The sequence below is a fragment of the Natrix helvetica genome, assembly GCF_964273705.1.
Source record: "Natrix helvetica genome assembly, chromosome: 2".
In the NCBI taxonomy this organism is placed as follows: domain Eukaryota; kingdom Metazoa; phylum Chordata; class Lepidosauria; order Squamata; family Natricidae; genus Natrix; species Natrix helvetica.
In genome coordinates, this window is record NC_138552.1 from 39,629,397 (window position 1) to 39,655,938 (window position 26,542).

Genomic DNA, 26,542 nt, shown 5'->3' on the forward strand with positions numbered 1-26,542 from the left:
AGTTCCGCCTAGTGCCTAAGGCAGAACTAGCACTCACAGTCTCCCAGTTTCTAACCTGATGCGTTAACCACTATATCAAACTGGTTCTTTCTGGTGGTATATTGAGTCTTTCTTATTTTATTGCTTTAACTTTAATTTTGAGTTTGACTGTATTTCTTGTATTAAAACAAATATAATCACTTTAGAATTAGTTCTCTGAAATAAGATGATAAAGTATGAGGGGAAATAGGAATGATGTGCTCCAGTAGCAGAATAACAGATAAATTGAAGAATTACAAAAATATGTTTTTAAAAAGGTTAAATAAATGATGAAAACATATATTGGTTTTTGACATATTTATATAGAGATACATAAATTTATAATAAGACACCAGGATATTTAAAATAACACAAAGAAACATCTAAGAATACTGACCTGATAATTCACAGCCAAGAAGTTCCATTCGCAAAGTACAATGCCTTCTACAGACTTGAGGATACAATCGTATATACTGAGATTTTATTGGCGGGGTGAAAGAATTTGCATAAGGTGTATTATTATCCACATTTCCATGGAAAACCTGTAACAGCACATAATTGGTTTTAGTTACACACAAATACTGATATTTATCTATATTATTTTCTTTATCTATATTATCTATTATTTACAACTATATTAGATAAAAAATTAAAATGCAATTTGCCCCATTTCAGAGCTTCCTCCAAGAACCAGGTTATTAGGGACTTCCTAAAGAACCATAGGATTATGACTCTACAATCCTCAGGCAGAATGCAAACCCAAAGACCAGACGAGAGGATAGAGAAGAGGTCATTGCCATGGTGAGATGTCAGACATTGTTTTGTTGATGGGACTTGGAACATGTCAATCTTATCAAATCATATAGGATGTATAAAAGTAATTGGAGACAGGTGATCTCATAGATATTCTGTCCCTATGTCATCAAGGGAGAAACAGTTTGGTATAGTAATTAGAAACAGGAAGACTGTGAGTCCTTACGCATGAAATCATCTGGTTGACTTTGGACCACTCAATATCTCTCAGTCTGAACAATTCAATGACAAGCCACTTAGAGGTGTCACATATATTAGGGTTTAACAAATTCTTCAGAAGAAATACTTTGGAATGTTTAGCAATGTACAAAGCAGCTCTTTTAGAAGTGCTTTCTGTACAGTTTTGTTCACCTCCAACTCACTTAGCTTCTTTAGATGTTGCTCCCAGGTCTACAGCCACATCTACATACATTTCTCTTTTGGATATATGCAGGAACACAACAGAAGTCACACCTAAAGCTACTATGTATGCCAGAAGAATTTGTAGTTGCTTCATGTGGTTCATTTTCCCTCCCACATATGTTAAAATATCGCTTTTAAAGAATTTGCTAGGTTCTACTGGGTGTTTGATTTAGAATGCAGATCTGTGACCAAGACTTTCCACTATTATTCTTGTATCCAACTATTTTTACTAATAGCTACCAATGGAAATTATATGAAATAAAAGTACCGTTACTTAATTTGACAATATTTAGTAATAAATTATATGACCAAAATGGTTAGCAACCAAAAGAAATATACTAGTATGCTTTCAGCATTGTCTTTCCCTTGTCTCCTACCAAAGAGCTCTCTACATTATTCTCATACTAGTTTACCAGACATGTCTCTCAATAGTATTTGTTAGGTGTAGGAGCAGGCAATATCAACCACCAATATCCAGTCTCATTGCCATACTAGAAATATATATGACGTTTTTGGGAAAAGATAGACCACTATTTCTTACTGTAACTATACTTTTCCTCCACGCTTGCATATGTGTGTATGTTGAGCCTTGCTTTCACTAGCTTGATACACCTATCTACATTATGTTTTACTAAATAAAACACTATTTAGATGCCAAGTGGATGCTTTATTATCTTTTGCACAATCACTGGACAAGCAGTTTTGGACCCACATTCCATAGCAACAGCCATGTGGTAGAACAGCCAGTAACAGCCATGTTGTAGAACAGCCGGTAGGTGTCAGTGTTCTATAAAAATATATGTGGCAATACAGGGAAGGGCTGGAATATCTATTTTTTTTTTACTTCCTGTATCCTACCCTACTTGTATGCTTCTATGCATCTTTCAAGTCTTGGCTATCTACCAAGGTTGTTGTGCCTGTCTAAATAACCTTTTACCAAGTCAAATGAACTTAAAGTCTACCTGTTTGGATTGTTTAATTAATTGCTGCCTTATAGAATCTGTTCCGTGGCAATAGCTTTAAAACAACTATATCGTTTGACTCTGTGTATAGTTGCAATTTCAACCTTCAAATACCCTTGTGTTTAATAATATTTTTTAATATACTGTTCTCTGTTCTTGCTTCAGGACAGGAACGGATGACACTGTATTCCTCTTTTGCTCTTAAGAGTAAAATACAATTGAGCATACTTCATATAGGTCAAGTTACATTTTAAAATGCATTCTTACTTTTACAATCAGTTTATTCAGTGTTTTAAAAAATATTCTTTATTTTCAAGGACCATTTGTCAACATAATTAAGACAGAACTGCTACACCACTATGAATTTATAAGGGGAATGTCCATTATAGCTATTAGTTCCCATAGAAATATTTGAGCCATTTGAACATTTGGCAAGCACTAGGAGCAGGTACATACATAGGAACAGTTTATGTAGTGTAAATATGTACTTCAAGAAGAAATTGATCAGGCAACCAGAGCTAACTAGAGCTGTGATTTAACATTTAGCAGGTACAAAATAGCAACTTGAATTTATTTTAAAACATCATGTTTTTATAATTAATTTGCATCCACTCACTTTTAACTCTTCTATTTCCTTATTACTTGATTATAAATAAGCCCCGTTTTCTGCTTATTGCCCATCAAACGTGGCTGAACATGTTTGTGGGTGCTTGACCTGACCTTGCAAACTGAGGAACGTATACAATATAAGAAAAAGTAATTATTAATTATTACTATTAATCAATTAATATCCTGCCTTCTCATCTTGAAATCTTGTAAGTCACACATGAGATGAAACAAAAATATTACAGATTTTTCTCCAACAGCCCCCACCCTATGGGCATTCTATAAAGCCTTGGACACCTGATTGTGCTCTAAGATTTTGGGTTAAATAACAGAATAACAGAGTTGGAAGGGACCTTGGAGGTCTTCTAGTCCAACACCCTGCCCAGGCAGGAAACCCTACACCACTTCAGACAAATGGTTATCCAATATCTTCTTTAAAAACCTCTAGTGTTGGAGCATTCACAACCTCTGGATGCAAGTTGTTAATTGTTCTAACTGTCAGGAATTGTCTCCTCAGTTCTAGGTTGCTTCTCTCTTTGATTAGTTTTCCACCCATTGTTTCTTGTCCTGCCCTCAGGTGCCTTGGAGAATAGCTTGACTCCCTCTTCTTTGTGGCAGCCCCCAAGATATTGGAACACTGCTATCATGTCTCCCCTAGTCCTTCTTTCTATTAAACTAGATATACCCAGTTCCTGCAACCATTCTTCATATGTTTTAGCCTCCAGTCCCCTAATCATCTTTGTTGCTCTTCTCTGCACTCTTTCTAGAGTCTCCACATCTTTTTTACATCATGGCAAAGATGTATAGGCTCCTGTTTGAGTTGATTTTGTTATTTTTGTTTCTTTCTGAATGCACTGACTAGATCCCATTGGTTGTTATTTGTACTGGATAATTATGGTAATACATTGTGAGCTGCCCACAATCAGAGTCAGGTAATATTCAAATTGAATAACAATTCGATTATATTATATAACAGTACTTTTATATTTATTAAATTGACTTACCATATCTTCAGTAGTGCCTTTCACTTTGTATGTGCTCCATAATTTACCGTCATTGCTATATGCAATTTTGTATGATTTAATGTATTCTGGGCTTCCAATTCTCTTGGCGCCTTGTGTGATAACTCCAGTGATTCTCATTTTTCGTTGTAGGTTTATCTGAAATTATAATCAGGCATCACCAATGAAATAATCAGCATTGTATTTCATTTAGCTGTTGCTATTGCTCATATAAATAAAATGTATGGCTTATCTAACACCAAATTTTCCTATGTCCAAGGCTTTATTTAAACTGAAGTTCAACCAACCCATTTGTGACACTCAGTTAATTTACGAGAATGTTACATGCTAAAGTCATTTCTTCTAGCATGTTTTCCATTCTCTTGTGCATATTCTTATGGACACAAGATTAATACAGAACAAAGTCAAGTTCACAGCTTGGAGAATATACCTAACATTGCTTGAGGCCTGATTTGTGTGATAACTTCCACTGCTAAAACTATATTAAGCAGATTCCATTCTAACTACAGTCTAAGAAACAATTAAACACTTTTTTTAAAAAAAAAACCCTATAACTAACTGTTAAGATACAACGAGTTAAATCTTTCTTTCTAAGTAATAAACACGTTTTAGTCCTGCAAGTTTGTGCATTAACCTATCTACCTTTTTGATTAGAAGAACAACTGTTCTGTGAAATGTTCCAGTATAAAAACTTCATCTGACAATGTTGACATATTTTTCTAATAAATCCAATGACTTTTCAGTCACTAATAAAGAACTTTGAAATCAGTGAAAACGTCTATATTGAAGGAATCTTGTTTAAGTAAAAAAAACAACAATCTTTAATATATATTAATATTCTTTCCAGTTTTTTTTCCCAAAATGATCCAGTATAGGTATGGTTAATCATGGACAGATATTCAGTAGACCAATAATTCTGCTTGGGATTGTATTTTGGAACAAATAGTCAGTGGAAGTAAAATAATTACTAGCTTTGTAGAATAAATATGCATACACACTGGTTAATTAAAAATACTATTATAAATGATGTTATATTTCTCTAGTGAAGTGAAAAGAACATTCGTAATGTATATTTCATATTGACCAATATTTATGATATGTTTGATTTATGATTCCCAAGAAAAGAATATATTAGTTTGTTAGTTAAACAAAGCATTTTAAAATATAAATTGAAATTTATTTACTGCCAGGATTAAATTAGCTAACCTTTACACCTGTCTTAATGAAAAAGACAATTCTGCTCATATATTTTTAATGAGGATTTAATAAGGATTTCAAATAAGGTTTATATTTCAATTGTAATTGTTTTAATCTTCTCTGCCTACATGTGATTTACATAAAGTTAATAGAAAATGTAGGCAACTGACATACCCTAATCAATAAACAATAATTTCTGAGTAGATTTAGTATTAATTCACTGCAATATATAAGGGAATGACATTACTGTACAAATCATATGGGGGTGGAACTTGGAAGAGCTGCTTAATGAATCCACGAGTTCATTTCTCAAAAATGTCAAAATGTTCTTCATATAAAATAAGCATTTGAATGTGGAAAATAATTCTGTTTTAATAATTTTTGAATATCAGAACAGGAAATCAAAGAAAATAGAGATAGGAAAAAGTGGAAATAGCAAAAGATCGCTTTGGTCTGTTTATTTTTTTTTTATAAAGTGTAACATACAGAATACTTTTGCATCTCTCTGAATACATGAAAGGATTAAGTCTTACAGTATTAAAGAAATTGTGATTTGGCTAAGACTTTATGTAGCTTACAGTTGTTTATGGAATAAAGGCTAGATCGGCATTAAGCAAACAGATTTCAGCTCATTCAGTGGAAGTTTTCTCTCCTCTTTTTTTCTTGGCAATCTTGATCATAAAACTATGCAAGACTGTAGACTAGAATTTCATTTCCCTGACAAATGTCATATACAGTATATTAAAAAACTCAGGGATGAAATTCAATTGTTCAATTAGTTCTTTTGCTTAAAAAATGATCAGAGGAACCCAGAAATATTTACATCTCTGGCCTTATTGAAATAAATGGGGTTTGCATCAGAGTCCAATTCCAAGTGAACTAATTTGCTGCTGTCTGCATTAACTATCTATTTGATAGTCTATTTATTAACTTCTTCATAATTATATAATTTCTTTATAATTTAGTTAAATTTCTCCTTTAAATGTAGAATAAAGTACTCAAATAAACTAAGGGTGAGTCTATTCACTGTTAAGATATTCCCACTAAAGTAGGAATATAATATATAATATTCCACTATATTGTAAATTCTTGAAAATAACTAAATAGATAGATGTATAACTTGAAAGTAAAGCTATAGGTCTCATGAAAATCAGCCCAAAAATTCAGCTGAGAACTTGATTGACTGATTGACTGATACAGCCATCCTACTTAGCACATGATACATGGAAGTGTACACCATCAAAATAACAACAAACCACTTAAAGCAAAATATGAAAACACCCTCCCTCCCAATCCCCAACAAAAATAGGGTTCAATCACAGAAGCGCCAGGAAAAAAATCCTTATTCAGCAGGTCATACCATTCCCAGACCAAATTTCTGGAAGGAAAAATAAGGTGTTTAATGCCTTCCACAAGGGAGGCAGTGTCAGGGAAAGGCACAATTCTTTGTATTTGGCAGGCCTTCTGGGATTCTTTCTCAATTTTTACCTTTGATCTTCACTTAAACACTGTCTATAAAAATGAAGATTTCTTTGGAAGCAACACTCAGGATATAAACTCCAAGAAAAGAAGAAGCAGAAGCTCTGATATGTGTATATTAGTACCTATCTTATATCACAAGTTAGGACTTGAATCATTTTCAGGTCAAAAGATACATTGGTGCCATTAGAAATCTCCTACCAGCCAAGGAAAGGCAAGAAATCATTTGAAAAGCAAGTATTTCCCCATATTTATAAGAAAGCCAAATCAGTACCCCAAGGTTTTAATCTAATAAATTTGTGAAAGTGTTATTAATCCATTGAATGCAGAGTACATGTTATTGTTTTAATAATTCAATTGATTTTTTTAAAAATGCAAAAAGTTCTGTCTTTTTATTTAAATAATTAAATTCCTACTTGCATTATCAGAATTGTTGAAGCAATGAAGTCAAAGCAAGCATTTTCAGTAATTTATATTTTCCTGGGTTTGCTAAACAAAGGTTGATATATACAATTTGAAACAAAAATTGATTTGCCATTTTAAACATTGCCCAATGTAACTCAACATTTGAATTTCAATCCTTAGCTTTGTGAAGCAAGCAGGAATCATCCAATCTGCTTTGAGAGATGGCTCTGATGTTCTAGAACAGGAGTGTCAAACTCACATCATCACATGACGTTTCAGGACTTTTCTCCCCTTTGCTAAACAGGGGGTGGGACATGGCCAGCACATGACTCATCTGGACCGAGGGCCCTGAATTTGACACCCCTGTTCTAGAAGAAACATGTGTTGGTTCTTGGATCCAATTTGTGCAATAAAAAAAAACAGAGCAAAATTTTCTCTGATGACTATCTTTTCTAGTGATAATGACCTAATATTTCCCAAACCAGATTGTGTGTCTATGCTTTGTTTATCATCATAGGTTTTATGGACTGCATTTTTATGTGTCTTTGTACACATAAATTAGATATAGTGTTTCTCAAACTCCCACTAAATTTCAGTGATTGCAGTTTTATTGAGAAACATCCTCCTCTCCCCTTGCTAATTCTTGCGGTCCAGTCAAGGTGCTATGATGGGCAGCTTATGGCAGTTTAATCACAAACATCACAAACAAAGACTGAAAATGTATTGAGGATTTTGAATAATGACATGTATTTAAATCATCTGCTCTGTTTCCTATAGATGACAAAATCCCACGATAAACCAATCTAACTTTAACTTTGGAATTTGTCTGTTTTCATACCATAGTCCCATTACATTTCTTGGTATTTTATAAAACAATGTTTTCTCATTTCAAAAGCTTAACAAATAAAGTAACTAGTTGCGGGAAAATAATGATCACTGTTACATATTAACTGTTTCTTTCAGATCAATGAAAGAGATGAAGATAAACAATTTAGCATAAAAATGTAAATGTGTTTCTAGTGAAATATAATTATCAGCGATATCTGTGGGGAAGAGAAAAACATTCAAGATTTAACTGGGTAACGAAAGCTTTGACCTTTCTATGTGAACTTTAGCCCATTCCTAACTGTGGATGTCCTGACAATCACTATATGTTACTATCAAATGCTTCTTTCTGTCCATCCGAAATAGATTGGAAGACAAAAAAATAAATGAATTTATCATCTTTAATTTTAAACGGGGCATGGGAGGAGAGGAAAAAGCAATGAGGATGGTTAATAGGGAAGGAAGCTAACCTTAAATTGGCTAGTTTCTGGCAGGCAAATCAACAATATTTGTAAACCTTCCAGAGTCATTTCAAAATCAGACAGGGGAAAATAAATGTTATAAATTAATACATAATGTAAAAATAGATAATCAGGAATTTCTAAGCTAAAACTGCAGCAAAGTGATAAAATAAGGCAAATGCCTTTTAATTTACATTATATAAATCTCAGTAAACTGCAGATATTCTGTAGAAGGGACAAATGATGAAATGTGCCTCATAGGATTAATCCTCTGACTGTATAATACATGTTACTGTTTTAATAGTTCATCTGATTTTTTAAAAAAGCTCTCTCCTCTTATTTAATTAATTCAATTCTTACTGGCATTACTAGAACTGTTGAAGCGATGAAATCAAAGCAATCATTGCCAGTAATTTAAATTTTTCCAGGTTCTCTGCAAACATTGACCTTGAACTAGTCCTTTTATCTCAGCCCTAGGAAAGAGGCAATGGTAAATCACTTCTGAAAAATTATGCCAAGAAAACTGCAGGGACTTGTCCAGGTAGTCTCTGAGAATTGGATATGATAGAACATGAAAAACTGTCTGTCTGTCTGCCTCCCTGCCTACGTTCCTATTTACTCTAGCTCCTTACATCATAACATGGCAATAATATAACATAATTCTAAAATGTGTGTCCTCAAAAGGAATACTTAACTTTAAAGGAAAGAAAACTTGTCTTCCAATCCACAAATGCTGAGTTTAACATTAGTGGTACACTGGCAGTAACCCAGATTATTCAAATATGATTTGTAATTTGGACCCTGGGATTTGTGGCTTACAGGAAACCTGTTAGTCTGATGATCAATTTATTTTGGCAACCAGTAGATAAATTAGAAGTTCAAAATACAAACAAAACCTTAAACACTAAAACCATTCTGTCTAAATACAGGACACTAACAGAGTTTTGACTGTGATATACTGTAAGTAGACAAAAAGGTAGGTCTTCTTTCCTTCTATCTCAGTAATGAAACAAAACTGCAACTGAGCAGCTAGTAGCTGTGATTCTTTACCTTTCATTTCAGTTATCTTGTTCAGCTTTTTCTACAGCAGGAGCAATTAAAAATAGAACCATGCTGTTGCATCAGCACCATCTGGTCCTTAAGTCTGGTCCCATTCCAGTCATTCTGCTTTTGGAGGATGTCTGGCTAAGACATTAACTGTAAATTGCTCCTATTTTCTTTCTTCAAATTTCAGCTTTCCTTTTCGGGGTTAGATCTCACTTTTTACATGGAGACAGTATTTGAATAATATCTCACATGTTGCAACTGAGATGAAATATTTTCAACTGTGTAGATTAATAATCTTTCTCCTGGAATCTTTAAAGAGTTCATATGCACATACATGCGCTGCATGTATGTGCAGGAGACAAAGATCCCTCTAATTTTTACAGTCATGGAAAATATATCAATGCCTATTATAGTTACATTCTATCACTATCAAAGAAAAGGACAAATAGATGATGATTTATGAATAACATCAACATCATCAACAACAGCAGAGTTGGAAGGGACCTTTGAGATCTTCCAGTCTAACCCGCTGCTTAGGCAGGAAATCCTATATCCTTTCAGACAAATGGATGTCCAATCTGTTCTTAAAACCTCCAGGGTTGGAGCACCCACAACTTCTGGGAACAAGTTGTTCCACTGAATAATTGTTCTAATTGTCAGAAAGCTTAATTCCAGGTTGCTTCTCTCCTTGATTAGGAGAGAAGCATCCATTGCTTCTTGTTCTACCTTCAGGTGATTTGGAGATTAGTTTGACTCCATCCTCTTTGTGGCAGCCCCTGAGATACTGGAACACTGCTATCATGTTACCACTAGTCTTTCTTTTCATTAAACTAGACATACCCAGTTCCTGCAGCCACTCTTCATATTTTGAGCCAGTCCCTAATCATCTTTGTTGCTCTTTGTTGCTCTCTGTACTCTTTCTAGAGTCTCAACATCATTTTTACATTGTGGTGACCAAAACTGGATGCAATATTCCAAATGTGGTTTTACCAAGACATTACAAAGCAGTATTAAACTTCATATGATCTTGATTCTACCTCTTTGTTAATACAGCCTAGGACTGCATTGGCTTTTTTTGGCAGCTATAGTACACTGCTGGCTCATATTTAAGTGATTCTCCATTAGGACTCCAAGATCCTTCTCATAGTTACTACTGTTGAGCCAGTACCACCTATGCTATACTTGTGCATTTAGTTTTTCTTGCCTAAATGTAGAACTTTACTTTTTTTTATCACTGGGTTTCATTTTGTTAAATAGAGCCCAGTGTTCAAGTCTGTCAAGATCCTTCTGAATATTAAGCGTATCTTCTGGATTGTTGGCTATTTCTGCCAGCTTGGTGTCATCTGCAACTTTGATGAGTTTCCCATCTATCCCTTCATCTAAATCAGGGGTGTCAAACTCCCAGAATCTTCCCAGGTATTGATGTCAAGCTGTTATGTCTGTAATTTCCTGGATCCATAGTGAATGTGGCTGGCTTATAAAATCAAATATGAAAATGAATCTATACTGTACAGCTAGATAAATTTTTATTTCCTTTAAAAAAAGATTGAATAAACAAATGAGGAGAATAAAAAAGAAATTGATACAAAGTATAACATCAATGAGTAGACAGGGAAGCAGTGTTCCAATGTTTGGGGGAATTCCACAAATAAGAGGGGTCAACTTATTTTCCAAAGCATCAAAAAGCAAAACAAGAAATAATGAATAGAAAGTAACCAAAAAGAGAAGCAAACTAGAACTAAGGAGAAATTTTCTGACAATGAGAACAATCAACCAGTGAGAACAATCAACAAGTTGAATGGCTTATTTTCAGGGGGTTTTAAGAAGAAAAGACTGGAGAGCCACTTGTCTGGCATGCTATAGGATCTCCTGCCTGAGCAGAGGTTGGATTAGAAGACCTCCAAGGTCTTTTTCAACTCTGATAATGATGATAGTGATGACGAAGAGAAGGAGGGTAAAATTGCAAACATTATAAAACTAATCTTAAGAATCATTGATAGAATTTAAACAGAAAGAATAGTATTTTTAGCAAAAAGGGAAATTTTTTAGATCTCTTTGCATCTCTGAACTAAATGACAATATTGTCATTATTTTATTATATAAAGATAAATTTCCTGCCAGAAAGAAGAGAGAGAGAGAGAAAGAGAAAATGAGAGGGAGAAAGAAAAGAAGAAAATACCAGATATACTTTTTGTATCCATGATTTTATATTGTTTTAGTACTATTGACCTTGCTAGATACTTCTCTAATGGAGACGGAGGTGTTCCTCTTTGTGTAAAGCCTTTTTGGTCATTAGTGCAACAAATAATAAGTGGAATTGGATCATCACATAGATGATTAAAGTAAAAAGGAACATTTTTCAAAAGTCTCAGCATTTTTCTAGACATCAATTCATTTGGCTTTCACTGGGAAACAACCTCCCATTTTTCTTTTGCCTCTGAAAGTTTACAGAATTAGACTTACTGAAAACTAGCTTGGCTTGTTTCTTCTTATTAAGTTATTATTTTACTCCCAAAGGTAGTTGTTAAGAATTCTATTAATGGAGAGATATAAATTATTCAACAACTAGCATGTTCAGACAGCAGCCTCAGCGCAAAGCACACATTCAGTTGCATGTTTTATGGAATGCCACAATAATTTAAAATACACTTAATGTACAAATTATTGATGATCAGCCTAATCAGTTTAGAAAAAGGGGAAGCATTAATTATTTTATTTCAAATAATAATTTTGCTATATAATTTACAATTTTAATTTTCCCTATTTGTATGCAAGGCACAAGGTAGGAAAAACATGACTAAAAATGGTGACCAGAAAGAATGTTTACTTTTATTTTTTTTATCTGAAATAGCACAAGATTTAACTATTATATACAGCCTCCTCTTTCCAAATAGGAAACATAGCATATATGGCAGTGGTGGGTTTCAAAAAATTTTGGAACCTACTCTGTGGGTGTGGCCTCCTTTGTGGGAGTGGCTTGCCAGCCATGTGACTGGGTGGGAGTGGCTTGCCGGCCAAGTTCAGAGAACACCAAAGGACCCCACAGTACTCTCCCTCCTTACCTTTGTCCTTTTTGTCCTTCGACTTCTCCTCCTCCTCCTTTCCCCGCAACCCTACTCCCTTCTAGCAGTGATGATGTTACCTAGTTTGGTAATGAAATGTCTGTAAGAAAACCACCAAGCTCAGAAAGCAGCAATGATCCCTCTATGCCCCACCTCCTCTTTCTCCCTTTCATTCTCCTTTTTTGTCTTTTCTGCTCCTTCTCCCCCCCCACCCCCTTCTAGCACTGATTATGTTACCTAATTTGGTAATGAAATGTCTGTAAGAAAACCACCAAGCTCAGAAAGCAGCAAGGATCCCCTATCCCCCACCTCCTCTTTCTCCCTTTCATTCTCCTTTTTGTCTTTTCTGCTCCTTCCCCCCCCCACCCCCTTCTAGCACTTCATCAGCTCAGGGGCAACCGGAGAAGTTTCTCTTCTCAGAAATGTCTTCAGTGGAGCGGTTGCTGAGCCTGCATCCCTTTCAGGAGCTTCACTGAGGAAACTTCTCCGGTCGCGCCTGAGCTGGTGAAGCGCAGGGAAGCGCCGTCCCATCGCCAGGGAAACAGTGAGTGAGGTGAATCACATGGTTGCTCAGATCACACGGGCGCAGCCCGACCGGAGAAGTTTCTCTTCTCAGAAATGTCTTCTCGGGCTGCGCCCGTGTGATCTGAGCAACCACATGATTCACCTCACTCACTGTTTCCATGGCGATGGGACGGCGCTTGCCTGCTCAGGCGCGACTGGAGAAGTTTCCTCAGTGAAGCTCCTGAAAGGACGCAGGCTGCCACTGCTCCACTGAAGACATTTCTGAGAAGAGAAACTTCTCCGGTCGTGCCCGAGCTGGTGGAGCGCAGGCAAGCACTGTCCAGTGAAAGGGGCAGGGCAGGAACTTACTTCCGGGTTCATTGACCAACAGGATCACGCGATCCAGTGCGATCCGGCCGAAACCCACCACTGATATATGGGCTATTCTGGGTACAAGTTTATACTAATCCGTGTGGTTTATAAAAGGCAATATTTAAATGCAGGTGGAAAGTATGATTCCAAACATATTCATTGTGTGGGATAAGGATTGTATAGCTACTTTCAGGTGTTTTGAAACAATACATCTGCGGCAGCAATTTTTTTAAAAAAAACCTAATGTAATACTATTTCTTACATATGCAAAATGATAATATTCATGTAGTCAATAGATAATAAGTAGTCAAAACAATGTGGACATAGTCCAAATTTCTAACAGTACAGCATTTTTTACAAGAAAATGTTAAAGGTTGCTGGTGTTGTAATTTTTTTATACATTTAAAGATTGTATAGTTAGTAAATAGACAACAGTAGTGTCATTGTAAAAGAGCTGCCTTCTCCATTAAAAATGATAGTGATGTCATGTACCAAAATTCATGCATGCCTATGTAAAGGACAACACATATTTTATGCATAGAAAACAACCCATTTTAGATAAAATGCCCATTTTGAAAAAAATCTGCTTTGACTCTAGGTAAAGAAACACCATATAAAAAGAGGTTTCTATCTTCACTTTAAAATAGGAAAATCTTTGATTGTGATAAGTAATGCATTCCATTCCATTGATAATGATTGGTTAAATTAAAAGATACTTTTTTATAAAATCATGCATTTTTGGGAATAAACTGTGAAAATTTTTTGTTGGTAACATATAACCAAACTGAAGATACAACCCCCCCCTCTCTGGTGGACATGCATAAAAGTTATAAAATACTGAGCTCTAGCATGTATTTTGATCCAGAAGATTTTAAAAGTGAATGTAAATTGAAACCAAAGATTTTTCTTTTGAGTTTATTGGTCAAAGAAAGAGAAATATCTCACGGAAATTTGCTTTTATATACAACATCAGCAGTGAGACTTTTATATGTACAAAAGTGGAAGTATCTACAAATACCTAAAATGGAAGAATGAATGATAAAGCTGATAGAAGTGATGGAAATGGCAAAATTGACAGCTTTGATTAAAGAGAAGACTGAGCAATTTATTTCCACTTGAAACCACTTTTGGATGTTTTTAAAATGAGAAACTAAGGTAGACAAATGTTAACCTTAGAGCAGGGGTGTCCAAACTTGGCAACTTTAAGACTTGTGGACTTCAACTCCCAGAATTCAACTCCCACAAGTCTTAAAGTTGCCAAGTTTGGACACCCCTGCCTTAGAGTAAAAAATTGATGCCAAATATGGGTCAGTCACTGGGACCAAATATTTAGTCTTCCAAGCTTTTGGATTCATGCTGAAGCCCATCTTCAGGAAACTTCTCTCTGTCAGAATGAGCTCTAACATGACTCCATAAACTCAGAAGACAAAACCTTTGGTCCCAATGACTAACCCAGATTGGATCTTGCGACATTATCCTGGGATATGTATATTTGCCTTCATGCATGAAAGTTTGATGTATTTTTAAAATCTGTAACAAAGAAAGTCTGAAGTAATTATTTTTCTCCTTTCTTTACTTTCTTTTTCTTTTGGCACCTGTGTCTTCTTTCTTTATCTTTTTTCTTTCTTAAACCTTATCTGTTATTTTCTGGTCTTGAAAATCATTGAGGCTTATAACTGGCTAAATTTCTAAACTACAGAACTTTATAAAAGGAGAAACAAAGAGATGTGGGTGTAGTGATCCATTCAAAGCAACTGAAATAAACATTATTATTATTTTATTTTCTACCGATTGTCTGGTGTGCCTCATTTCCAGCTTGGAATGAACCAAGAGAAATTGTTTTAATCCTGACACTGGTGTAGAGATACTGTTTTTACACATGTTTTTATAGCTGTGGAAGGCTGCAGTAGGTGGTGTGATAACATGTAATGACATTTCATGTGGGAGGTAGCTTGGATTATGGCATGTTGCAGAACTGAACTTTTTTGAAAGCTGCATTAAACCTATTTTAAATTTACATACCACTGGCAAAAAAATTGTTGTTGAGTCTTTATTGCGAACTTGCAGTAATGCTAGCTCAGGGGTTTCTATTTCTGGCCAGAACAAAAGAGGTTTTAGTTGCATATCTCCTATGGACTAGAAATTGCTCAATTTGTTAGCCTAATGCTCACTAGCCAAAGAATGCTCAGTGGCTCAAAAATGGTTGCGGCAAACAAATGGATTGTTGGGAATCTGAACAAAATGAAATCAGGCTTTGTGATAGAAGCCCATAATAAGTTAAGAAATACTAGAGCATTCTTTATAAAGGCTGTAATAAAACAATCATATTTCTCAAACAAGAGTCAAAGAAAGGTCAATCTTGATAGGTTTCTTTTTCTCACACATTTTCGTGGTTTTCTGGACTGAGCTCATGTTTTGTTTATGACTTCTGTGTATTTTCTCCACAAAAGCCCTTCTACACGAGGAAAGTAAAATAATTTGCTGATAGAAAAACATGTTTTGCATAAACAGTATTTCATTTCTATACTTTTGTTCTGTCCCGAATGTGACTTTTGTGTGAGAATCTCTTTGAAGCCACCTTGAAAGTTTCCAGATATAACAGACAGTTAAAATATACTGAATAAATACATAACACAAGAATTGAGATGTGTTAGCAAATAATTAAATAGAAATGTTAGTTAAAGGGACAAAAATAATGCTACTCTGCTTGAAATGCCAAATAGAGTTGACTGTGATTTTACTCCCTTTGACCTATCTTTAATTTCGATTTTTGATGTGTGTGTGTGTGTTCTGTGGCTTATTTTTTGCACAATGTAAATATGAAAGTTCCTGTACAGATACAATTTTGTTTACTATACTTCTAATAGTACTGTCAAAGGAAACATTAAGAATCTGAAGGCTTCAGCTGGACAAACAAAACAAAAAAGAAAAGAAAAGAAAAGAAGGCTAACCCCATAAGCAGACTCTTGGAAATATATGAGCCTTATCCAAAGTGAATCCAAAGTGAATTATGGATGTTAAACATATATATATACATATATATATATATATATATATACATATATATATATACATATATATATATATATATATATATATATATATATATATATATATATATATATATATATATATATATATGCTGGTTTTGTTGTATTCGGGTCTTTTCCCGTGTAAGGTTTAAACCTTACACGGGAAAAGACCCGAATACAACAAAACCAGCATACCTACACCCGTGAAAATCTACGAAACAAATATATATATATATTTGTTGGTGATTGTTTTTCTTTCCAACCTAATCCAAAAGGAGATTCCCCCAAAAAACCAAGATACAGAACAGGACCATGGCATCACCCTCCTCCCTTACATCAAAGGCACCACAGATAAAATCAGCAAAATTCTCCACAAGCACAATATCAGGACAGCCTTCACCACTGACCAAAAAATAGCCAACATCTTAAGAAACCCCAAAGACAAAATCCAGCTAGAAAACCAAGGAGTCTACGAAATACCATGCAAAATCTACCCAGCAATATACATAGGACAAACAAACAGGAGAATAAATGCACGCATCACAGAACACAAAAACGCAGTAAGAAAAAAAGAAAAAACTTCTTCCCTTTTCCAGCACCTTAAAGCTACAGGACATGAAATCAACTTTGAAGGAGCCAGGTTAATCTCCAAAACAGAACACCTCCACAAGAGAATAATCATGGAAGCCATCGAAATAGAGAAACACCCCCACAGCATGAACAAATGTGATGATACCTCCCGCCTACCAAACATCTGGAAACCAGCCCTAGCCAACAAACGAACACCACCCACCACCCAAGCCGTTACAATACAAAACAACAATGCACATACAGCCTGCACCAATCAGCACCAATCTACCAATCATGATACAACCACACAACCAATCATTCCACTTACTGAAACAAAGCCAGCACCCCATCCCCTCCCACCAAGACTTACAGAAAGACGGCAGCTCTGTTCCCATTTTAAGCCCACATTTTGAGCCCACGCTTGAAGATGGCAGGTGAGATCCTGCCGAAACATTGCAAAGACAATCTCAACCTTACATGGGAAAAGACCCGAATACAACAAAACCAGCATACCTACACCCGTGAAAATCTACGAAACAAATATATATATATATATATATATATATGTATGTATGTATGTATGTATGTATGTATGTATGTATGTATGTATATATATATATATATATATATATATATATATATATATATATATATATATATATATATATATATATATATATGTTGTATTTGTGCTGATAAAATAAAGGGAGACTAGTATAGATCCATTTCGAGCTATTTAGCTCTCATCAGCTAGCCATATATATATATATAAATTGAAACCACTTTGTTTGGGAGCATCTTTTACTGAGTCAAGCAGAGGGAATATGAAACCCAATGAGTCTCAAGAGAAAATCTGGCACTGCGATTAGATTTTTTTTTCTTTTTCTTTTCAATTTGGTCTTCACCATTTACTTGAAAAAAATATCACAGTGCAGATGTATGTACCAGTAGCATTTGAGATTTTGACTGAAACTACTTTTGTTATTTCTATCCTTGACATTTTCTGTAATCTTGCATATAATACTAGTGGATCAATGGCAGAATGTGCAGACTTCTTACGGCATGTCTAAAATCTATGGAATATCTAGATAAGTGTGAAATGCTAGCTGGTGAATTTTGGCAGCTGAAGTCCATATACAGGTAGTCACTGATTTACAGTCACAATTGGGTCCAAAATTTCTGTTGTTAAGCAGTTGTTAAAAAACTTTTGCTACATTATGCCTAATGTAGTTTTTACCCGAAACAAAAAACAAATGCCAAAAAACGAGCAAAAAATATATATCACAAATTGAAATGGCGATAATTGTGTGCCAGTTGCTAAGTAGCCCAACCTCAACCATGTGAACAGGGGGCAGTTGCTGTCAGAACCTCAAAATCACATCATAAGTATCTTGAGGGGGGGGGTCTGCCATAACTTTGGACAGCCACCAAGTGAGACCTACCTATATTTAAGAACCTCTTTCTAGATTAAATTTTTAATTTTCCATTAGCGTTGAAAACCAATAGATAAATTACATGGGATTATTAGGCTAAGCAGTCAACTGCTATACTAAGCACAATATAGCCTTGGGGCTGTAAGCTTTAATCAGAAGTGAAGAAATATTAGCAATTGACTTGAGTTCTAACAAATGCAAAAATCACTTTCTCAAAAAAAAATACGATAGGTAATAGATATCACAGTACCAGTCTGATTCCCTACCCCTAAATTGCTTGACCAACCCCCCCCCACAAAAGTACAAATAATAATATTTTTTTAAAAAAACAACTGCAAACCAAAACCAAAACCAAACCAGCAGCAAGGAATAGATATAGCAATTTACAAGGAAAAAGGAAGGACAAAATTGTGAGATCAATGTACCCTTTCCACAGTGAAGCCTAAGGGGCCAATAGATTTCTACCTATGACTTCTAGATCAATATCTGTAGTTTCAGGAGGGAAGCTTATTTTGTATCTTGTTATTTTATTGGCTTTTTCTCTTAATGGAGCTTTTCCTATTCTGGCTAGGTAGAAAAACATTCTTATGTAGCAAAATCAGAACAAACTCAGACAAGATACTGGTATTCTGCAAACGCAATCTTGGATATTAATCTTTTGGTGGGGGTTATAAATGCTCACCCCAGTGTTTTTCAACACCCTCAGTTGCCAGCTTCCACACAGTAAAGCCTCTGCACAATCCACCCAAATGCAATTTATCCTTTTATTGGGAAATTACTTTTTGTCTACCAGTCTGACCCCAAACCTAAAGCCACAGAACTAGCAATTCTTCCAAGAATTTTTGTAAATGGAAAGCTAGACCTCCCATTGCCCACTTGACTTTCTGCTATATTATACCGCTTGCCCACTTGACCTTCTGCTGTATTATACCGCTAGTCAAAATATTAGGAGGATGAAATTAGAGAGATGAAGAAAGAAATCATTTTCAATTACATGCTACTGTTCCTCTTATCTTAAACAGTTACTTGTTCAGTAAGAGGAAAATGGTATATAAGCACTGTAAATAAGTGATCGGATAGATATGAGTTTAGCAACGACCACTAAAATTCAAATTAACTGCATGGTTAATCTACTGTGTAATAAAAAGAATGATTCATCTCACCACAATGTGGAAAATTATGACCAGTTGATCTCCATGACCATATTATTTGTGATCAAGATGTTAACTAATTAGATCACTTTAAGGTTCTGTTTTCCTTTCTTCTTTTTTTAAATCATTAAGACTTCAAATATAAAGCTCATTTATTATAAAAAGCCAACTTTTTAACATGATAAAGCAAACAATTTTTGTATACAAGTATGGAATTTTCAGAAGGTATGTAATGTCAGAAGCTTTGGCTCAAAGTCACCAGGGAATCTTATTCCGATTTTGAACAAGCCAAAATATACCAAAACAGTAAGAAATTCTATATATGATCTAGAAACTAAGGAAGTTGCTCAGAACTACTGAGATAATTCACATCAATTTGTGAATTAACTCAATAGTTAATTCCTCTGCTCCCAAAGCTATGCCCAACCATTATTCCTCTTTGATAATACTGGCATTCCTGCTTATATTGTTAGAATCTAGTGTACTTTACTGATGACTCATTTTCCTGCTTATAAAGGAAGAACAGTAATCATTTCCATCACTTTGTGGTCCCTATGTCAAAATTTTACTTATAGGCACTGGGTTACGAAAAATAATTTTAGGAAGTATATAATCCAGATATTTTAAGCATATTGATATTACATAGTTTGCAGAGATATTTCATTTGTTACACCCTTATCTTTGGTAAATGTCTTTGTAAAAAGCTAAAGGTCATATTAGATAAGGAATAATGAAAAAGGGCAGGTAAGAGTTCTATTGTGGAGATAAACAGAAAAATGTAATACAAAAACTCAGTGAGAAATATGATCGTATCTCAATAGTGGATATTAAAATAAGATAATATAAAATTATTTCACATCTGCGTTAAAGCAACATGTCTCAGTGCTTCTAATGAAGCAGTAAGTGCTGAACATGGAAAATATTTTATTTATTTCTAAATCTATATAGACTACTTTAAACTTATGAGTGAGCTTTTTTTTAAAAAAATTGCTTATAATGCCATGTGACCCATTAAATCACAAGCCAATTACAAGCTTGTAGTTCCAACTAATTAGATCCTGGCAATACACATTAGAATGCTAGCGTCAATATCCATCTCATTAGGAGAAGGCAGAAAAATACATATTTTATATTTATATAAATAAATATTTACTTGGTGTGTATCATGTACCTGAAAGCTTATAAAGGAAACTATACTTATTACAAAAACTGAATCTTTTGCTAAATAAGCAACAGCATAGAAAGAAAAATAAATATTATTTTCTTTTTCTGTTAATAATTGTATAGTAAAAAAAATCTAGATAGTTACATCTTGAAGAGAACAAATGGAATTTGACTGGGTAACATAAACTACTTCAAAAACAGCTCAATGCAGGTCTACACCTCTATGAAAGCTGCACTGCTTACTAAACAATATTAGCAATAGAGGCTAGTAGTTTTCACGCACTATATTCCTTCTGTTACCTGAATCCATGGCCATCTGTCATTTTCTGCTGCAGTCCAAGCATTTATGAGACCTTTCTTGTTAAGTCGTGCGTAGTAGGGATACCATTTCTGGAGCCCAAAAAGAGCCCGGTGGGTAGATGATGCAGTAATCTGTTGGTTAGAAATGATTCCTCCTTCTATTCCCAATGGTCCAGAGCATTCTGTTTGGGGAGTTGGGGAGGGGACATTGAAAAGAAAGGGAAAAAAATAAGAATTTTCAAAACTGAAGTCATAGAATCATGGTATAGTTTTGAAGATGGAAGATATAAACAGATCCAACAGGAAAAAAAATAGTCAAGATAGTGTTTTGAGTGCTGTTTTCCAGAAAATGCGTAAGCTTGAATTTTCATTGCAAAGCAAACATAACGCTAACAAATAAATAGGACAAAAAAGGCAAATCCAATTTAAACATCAGATTGATTCTGTGACTAAGCATAATAATAAGGCTTTCTGATTTACCAATAATTCAAAATTCTGCTTAGAGTTTATACAATATAGTTTGAAAGTTTTTCTGTTATCTTCCATTACAGAAAATATATAGCATGCATACAGAGAATTGTGTTCTAAACTGAATTTTCTTATAAAACCATTTTGTTATATATTTTATTATATAATGTGTGTATTTGTATGCGTGTACATTCCTTCAATTTTATTGTATTTTTGCACTGGTCCTCTGAATGCTATTCATTACTCAAAACCAGAACACAGTTGGTTAGACTGTTATACTTTGTATTACAAGCTATAGTAATGATGTAGAAAATAACACAGTGTAGCCTGCTTTGTACAGTAACTGGGAAATAACTATAAAAGCAAAACTTTGCTATGCAATTTTGCATGACACGGGTTCTAGAAATAGCTTTTTCAAATTATTCTATACTTATTTTTTATTAAGTTTGCATATATTACAGAGAATATAAGTTCGGACTCAAGGGTGGGCAGGCACAACTGTCGGTTTACTCCTGGGCACGCTGCATGCGTGCGCTTTGTGCGCTTTGCGCAATGCAATAAAATTGTTTTGCACATGCACAGAAATGAAAAACAAGATGGCCAGTTTGGGGGCATGGCAGGTCTGGGTTGCTGCCGGTTTCAGCGACCCAGGTCACCAAACCACAACTGGTTTGCTGAACTGGTCCACCACTGTTCAGACTTCTTTTTATTATTTTTAAGTGTTGATTAAGACAAAAAATCTTGTAGAAAAGTTATTTACTTCCTTTACTAATATAGACTTTTTTTTAGTATTAAATGATTTCTTTCTGAATTGAAGCTAAAAGTCACCCAAAGGTTGATCAAAACTGTTAAATCCAGCTTTTCCAAACCAGTGATCAATTAAATTACCAAATAAGTACTTTACAGTTACATTAAGAATCAGATATTTGAGGGCAATCACATTAAAGATAGATATTTGATAGCAGACGTTTATATGGATTGTTGGCTGTACATGGTCAGTAAATCTAAAATCCAGTTGCAATGAAATATTCAGAAAAATAATAATCTATAGACCTATTTCAATTGCTTAAGAAAACTGATTTCAGTCAAACAAACATTGCTTAAACTATATCAGTTATAGATTAATCTAATTACATCACCCTTTGACTTAGTAAACTATATCTACAATATCATACTGCCAAGTATTAGAAGGCATCTTCTTAGCATAGAAGATGCCTTCTAATACTTGGCATTATGATATTTAAATCCAATTATAATCCAGTAGATCAGTGGGGTCAAACTCGATTTTACTGAGGGCCATATCAGGATTGTGTTTGACCTTGAGGGACTGGGGTGTGCATGGCCAAGATGGGTGTGGCCAGCTGAACATCACTCATGTCGGGGTCACTTGTGGTGGCCTGAGTGCTCGGACAGCAAAAACGGGCTTCCAAGCTCTGTTTCTGGCTGCAATGGCCTCATGTAATCCTCTGCCACTGAAAATGGAGCTCGGGAGGGCTGCATGCAGCCCTCCCAACCTCTGTTTTTGCTGGCAGAGGCGCTGCAGGTCAGTTCTTCACTGTTTCCAGGGAGGCTCCGTGGGCCTTGAGTTTGACACCAATGCTGTAGATGAATTCATTGAAATCTGACAAGTGACTATTTTTATATTTGTACAACAAAATATAATTTATTGAAAATAAAGGGGCACCAAAAGAGGTTCTGAGTGTGCTCAGAAAAAGGAAAAACATTTCACTGTCTTCATGATAATATGCAATTCAGGAAGCCACAGTGTGAACAGAACATGGCAAAAGACTGATTCAAGGTAAGTAAAGGAGTACAATAAGGTTATATATTCTTCCTTTATTTATTCAATTTATATGATAAATATATATTAAGGGAAATAATTGGATTTGGAAGAAGATAAGTGTGCTTTTAAAATTTGAGGAAGAAACATCAATAACCTGCAGTATGTTGATGACACTATAGCTGAAAATGCATGTTGATGATACGATCCTAATAGCCGAAAATGCAAAGGATTAGCAAGCCCAAATACCAAAAGTCAAAGAGCACAGTGAAAAAATGGGACTACAATTAAAAATGAAGAAGACGAAAATAATGGCAACAGGAAAATAAACAGAATTGGCAATGAAGATGCTGAAGTAGGAGATAGCTTCTGCCTTTTAGCAATCAATAGTAAAGGAAAACCCAGTTAAGAAATACTCTGCAGATTAGCACTTGGTAGACAAGCCATGAAGGCCTTGGAAAAGATATTCAAATGCTGTGGTGTGTGACCTCCAAATATCAGAATCATGCAAACCATGATTTTCCTTATGATACTCTATGGCAGCAAAAATTATATATAGGGAAAGTATTGACTGTTTTGAATTTGGTGTTGGAGAAGATTCCTGACAAAACCATGGGGAGTCAAGAAAACGAAGTAATGATTCACTGAATAAATCGACCTAGAATTCTCATTTGAGACACAAATGACCAGGAATAAATTAACCTGCTTTGAACATCTCATGCAAATACTTAGCTCTTTGGAGAAGGCTCTGATGCTGAGAAAGGTAGAAGGAAAGAGAAGAGAAAGAAAAGCAGCAAAGTCGATGGATTTAATTATAGTGGTGATGAATGCATCATTGTTAAGCAAGGAAAACAAAGCACACAGGTACAATATATGCGGTATCTCACTTAATAGTAGTAACTGTGAGAGGGATCTTGGAGTCCTAGTGGACAACCATTTAAATATGAGCCAGCAGTGTGCAGCAGCTGTCAAAAAAGCCAACACAGTTCTAGGCTGCATCAACAGAGGGATAGAATCAAGATCACGTGAAGTGTTAATGCCACTTTATAATGCCTTGGTAAGGCCACACTTGGAATACTGCATTCAGTTTTGGTCACCACGATGTAGAAAAGATGTGGAGACTCTAGAAAGAGTGCAGAGAAGAGCAACAAAGATGATTAGGGGACTGGAGGCTAAAACATATGAAGAACGATTGCAGGAACTGGATATGTTTAGTTTAATGAAAAGAAGGACTAGGGGAAACATGATAGCAATGTTCTAATATTTCAGGGGTTGCCACAAAGAAGAGGGAGTCAACCTATTCTCCAAAGCACCTAAGTGTAGAACAAGAAGCAATGATGGAAACTAATCAAGGAGCGAAGTAACTTAGAACTGAGAAGAAATTTCCTGGCAGTTAGAACAATTAATCAGTGGAACAGCTTGCCTCCAGAAGTTGTGAATGCCCCAACACTGGACATTTTTAAAAAGATGTTGGATATCCATTTGTCTGAAGTGGTGTATGGTTTCTTGCATAAGCAGGGAGTTAGGCTAGAAAACCTCCCTTCAACTCTGTTATTCTGTTATTTTGTTATTGTGAGATCTTAAAAAACAAGTTAAGGATATGATCGTCATGAAAAAAAATTATCTTTGTGATCATTACAAGCTGGAAACATCTTGATAGCACAAAATGGATTGTTGTTTTGTTGTTTGCAGTGGCATCACAGTTTAAAAGCATTATTTTCTTCTATCCTGTTAGTAGTGCTTGGTAAGACATAATCAGCAGTTCCACGGTTTTTATATGCCAGACATGTAAAAATCAAATCTGTTTGAGACATCTGTGGTTTCCTTCTTCCAATAACTCATTTTGTGAAATTAGGTAGCTCTGGCTGTGCTTAGTCTAGCATGATATTCGGACTGCAAACTGACAATTGATTATAGATGACCCTCAGTATTATAATGTTTAATAGGGAGTCATGCATAAACATGTCAATGTGCAATTAAATACAGAGTCATTCAGATTCATTTGCAGTTATGCTGTTTAGAATTAGGGAGAAATAAAGCACTGACCATATGAAAGATCATTATAGGTGGTCTGGAATGAGCATTGCAAAAGCTTGTTTGGTTCAAATTATAACCACGTAAGAAACATAATCTGAGTGGGCTATTATTGGCTTTTATTTATTCACAGTTTAAAATATTTTCTGCAGACAACTAGAATAAACAAGAATGCTCAAAAATATTGGAAGATTCTTCCCATTAGATTTCCATTGGCTCTGTATTATCATACCATAAAATTTTATGATTATGACTCTGGGAACCATCTTAGAGAACAATCTGTTATACTGACAGCCTTGTAAAACAGTTGGCAACCATGAATTACTGGTCTGACTTCAGTTCTGCACACATTCAGAGGTAATTGACTGAAGATCCTTCTCCTTTAAACTTCACAAAATAGCACATTTTCCTCTTCTATGACTAAAAGCATTTATTGAAAGTTCAGAAAGCATGCTGCCTATATTCAAGGTATATACTTATGCCCATAGAAGATAATTGCATTCATTTGAACTTTGTCCTCTACTGTAGAAGTACTCTACAGTAAACTAAGGACTTGTACTATAATATTTAGTTCAAAAATGCATCACTAAATCCTAAACAATATTAAAGGTAGCCTCTGCTGAATTTAGATTTTCATTTTACTCTATTTCTAGATAAAAATTAGGGGATAACATTAACAACTCTCCAATTCAAAGGTATTTATTATGAATCATTTGCAAGTTACAAGTTACTTGTTGTAACACTTAACACTTAAATAATTAGATATTACACTGAAAGTCAACTTTCTAGGTGTGTCCTAATCTCAAAGGAGTTCTCTTCTTTGGTATTAGGTTTAGATAAGGCTTAGATTAGGTTTAGATAAGACTATATATTATCATTGCTTCTTTTTCACTTCTATGTTAACTTAATGGTAAAGCATTTTACTTTTGATACACATGCTTGTAAATTTGTGGACAGGAATAGCTTGTTTTATTTATGCAAATGATATCCTGATACTATTATAGTCTTCAATTGCTTCAGGAAAGCCTTAGAGATTCTTAATCAGGCAATTAACGTTATTATTATAAACCAAGATTATAGTTGTTGCTACAAGACCAAGGGCCAATCAATTTTAATGTGATTGAATTGGCCAAGGTTTTAAGTATTTAAATTTGTTTTTTCAGGCTCTGATGACAAGTTAAAAAAATAGAGCTGGATGATGTTGGCTGCCCAAAGAACTAAGAGAGCTACCTTGAGATTCTTTTATGGGAAAGAAAACAAAATCTCACAGTCTATTTGCTGGCCTTAATTACTTTTTGGAACTCAGTTTGCCTCAGATACAAATTCAACTTTCTCTTTAGTACGTCCAAATCTAACTTTTAAGAAAATCTGTTGCAATAATGCTTAATGCTGTTTCTTATCTAGAAATGGGACACTGAAGGAAGAGAATAGCATA

At 34.8% G+C, this 26,542-nt stretch overlaps 1 protein-coding gene across 2 annotated transcripts in view; it reads right to left on the minus strand.

Moving 5' to 3' along the window:
- The window catches only part of EDIL3 (EGF like repeats and discoidin domains 3), a 259,518-nt gene that overhangs the window by 67,672 nt on the left and 165,304 nt on the right, over positions 1-26,542 (minus strand). For both annotated transcript variants that reach the window (XM_081943349.1, XM_081943350.1), the window contains exons 5-7: positions 20,826-21,007; positions 3,806-3,961; positions 416-560 (exon numbers count right to left, since the gene is read on the minus strand). In XM_081943349.1, the coding sequence (XP_081799475.1) occupies positions 416-560; positions 3,806-3,961; positions 20,826-21,007 (483 nt within the window). The remainder of the gene's footprint in view (positions 1-415; positions 561-3,805; positions 3,962-20,825; positions 21,008-26,542) is intronic.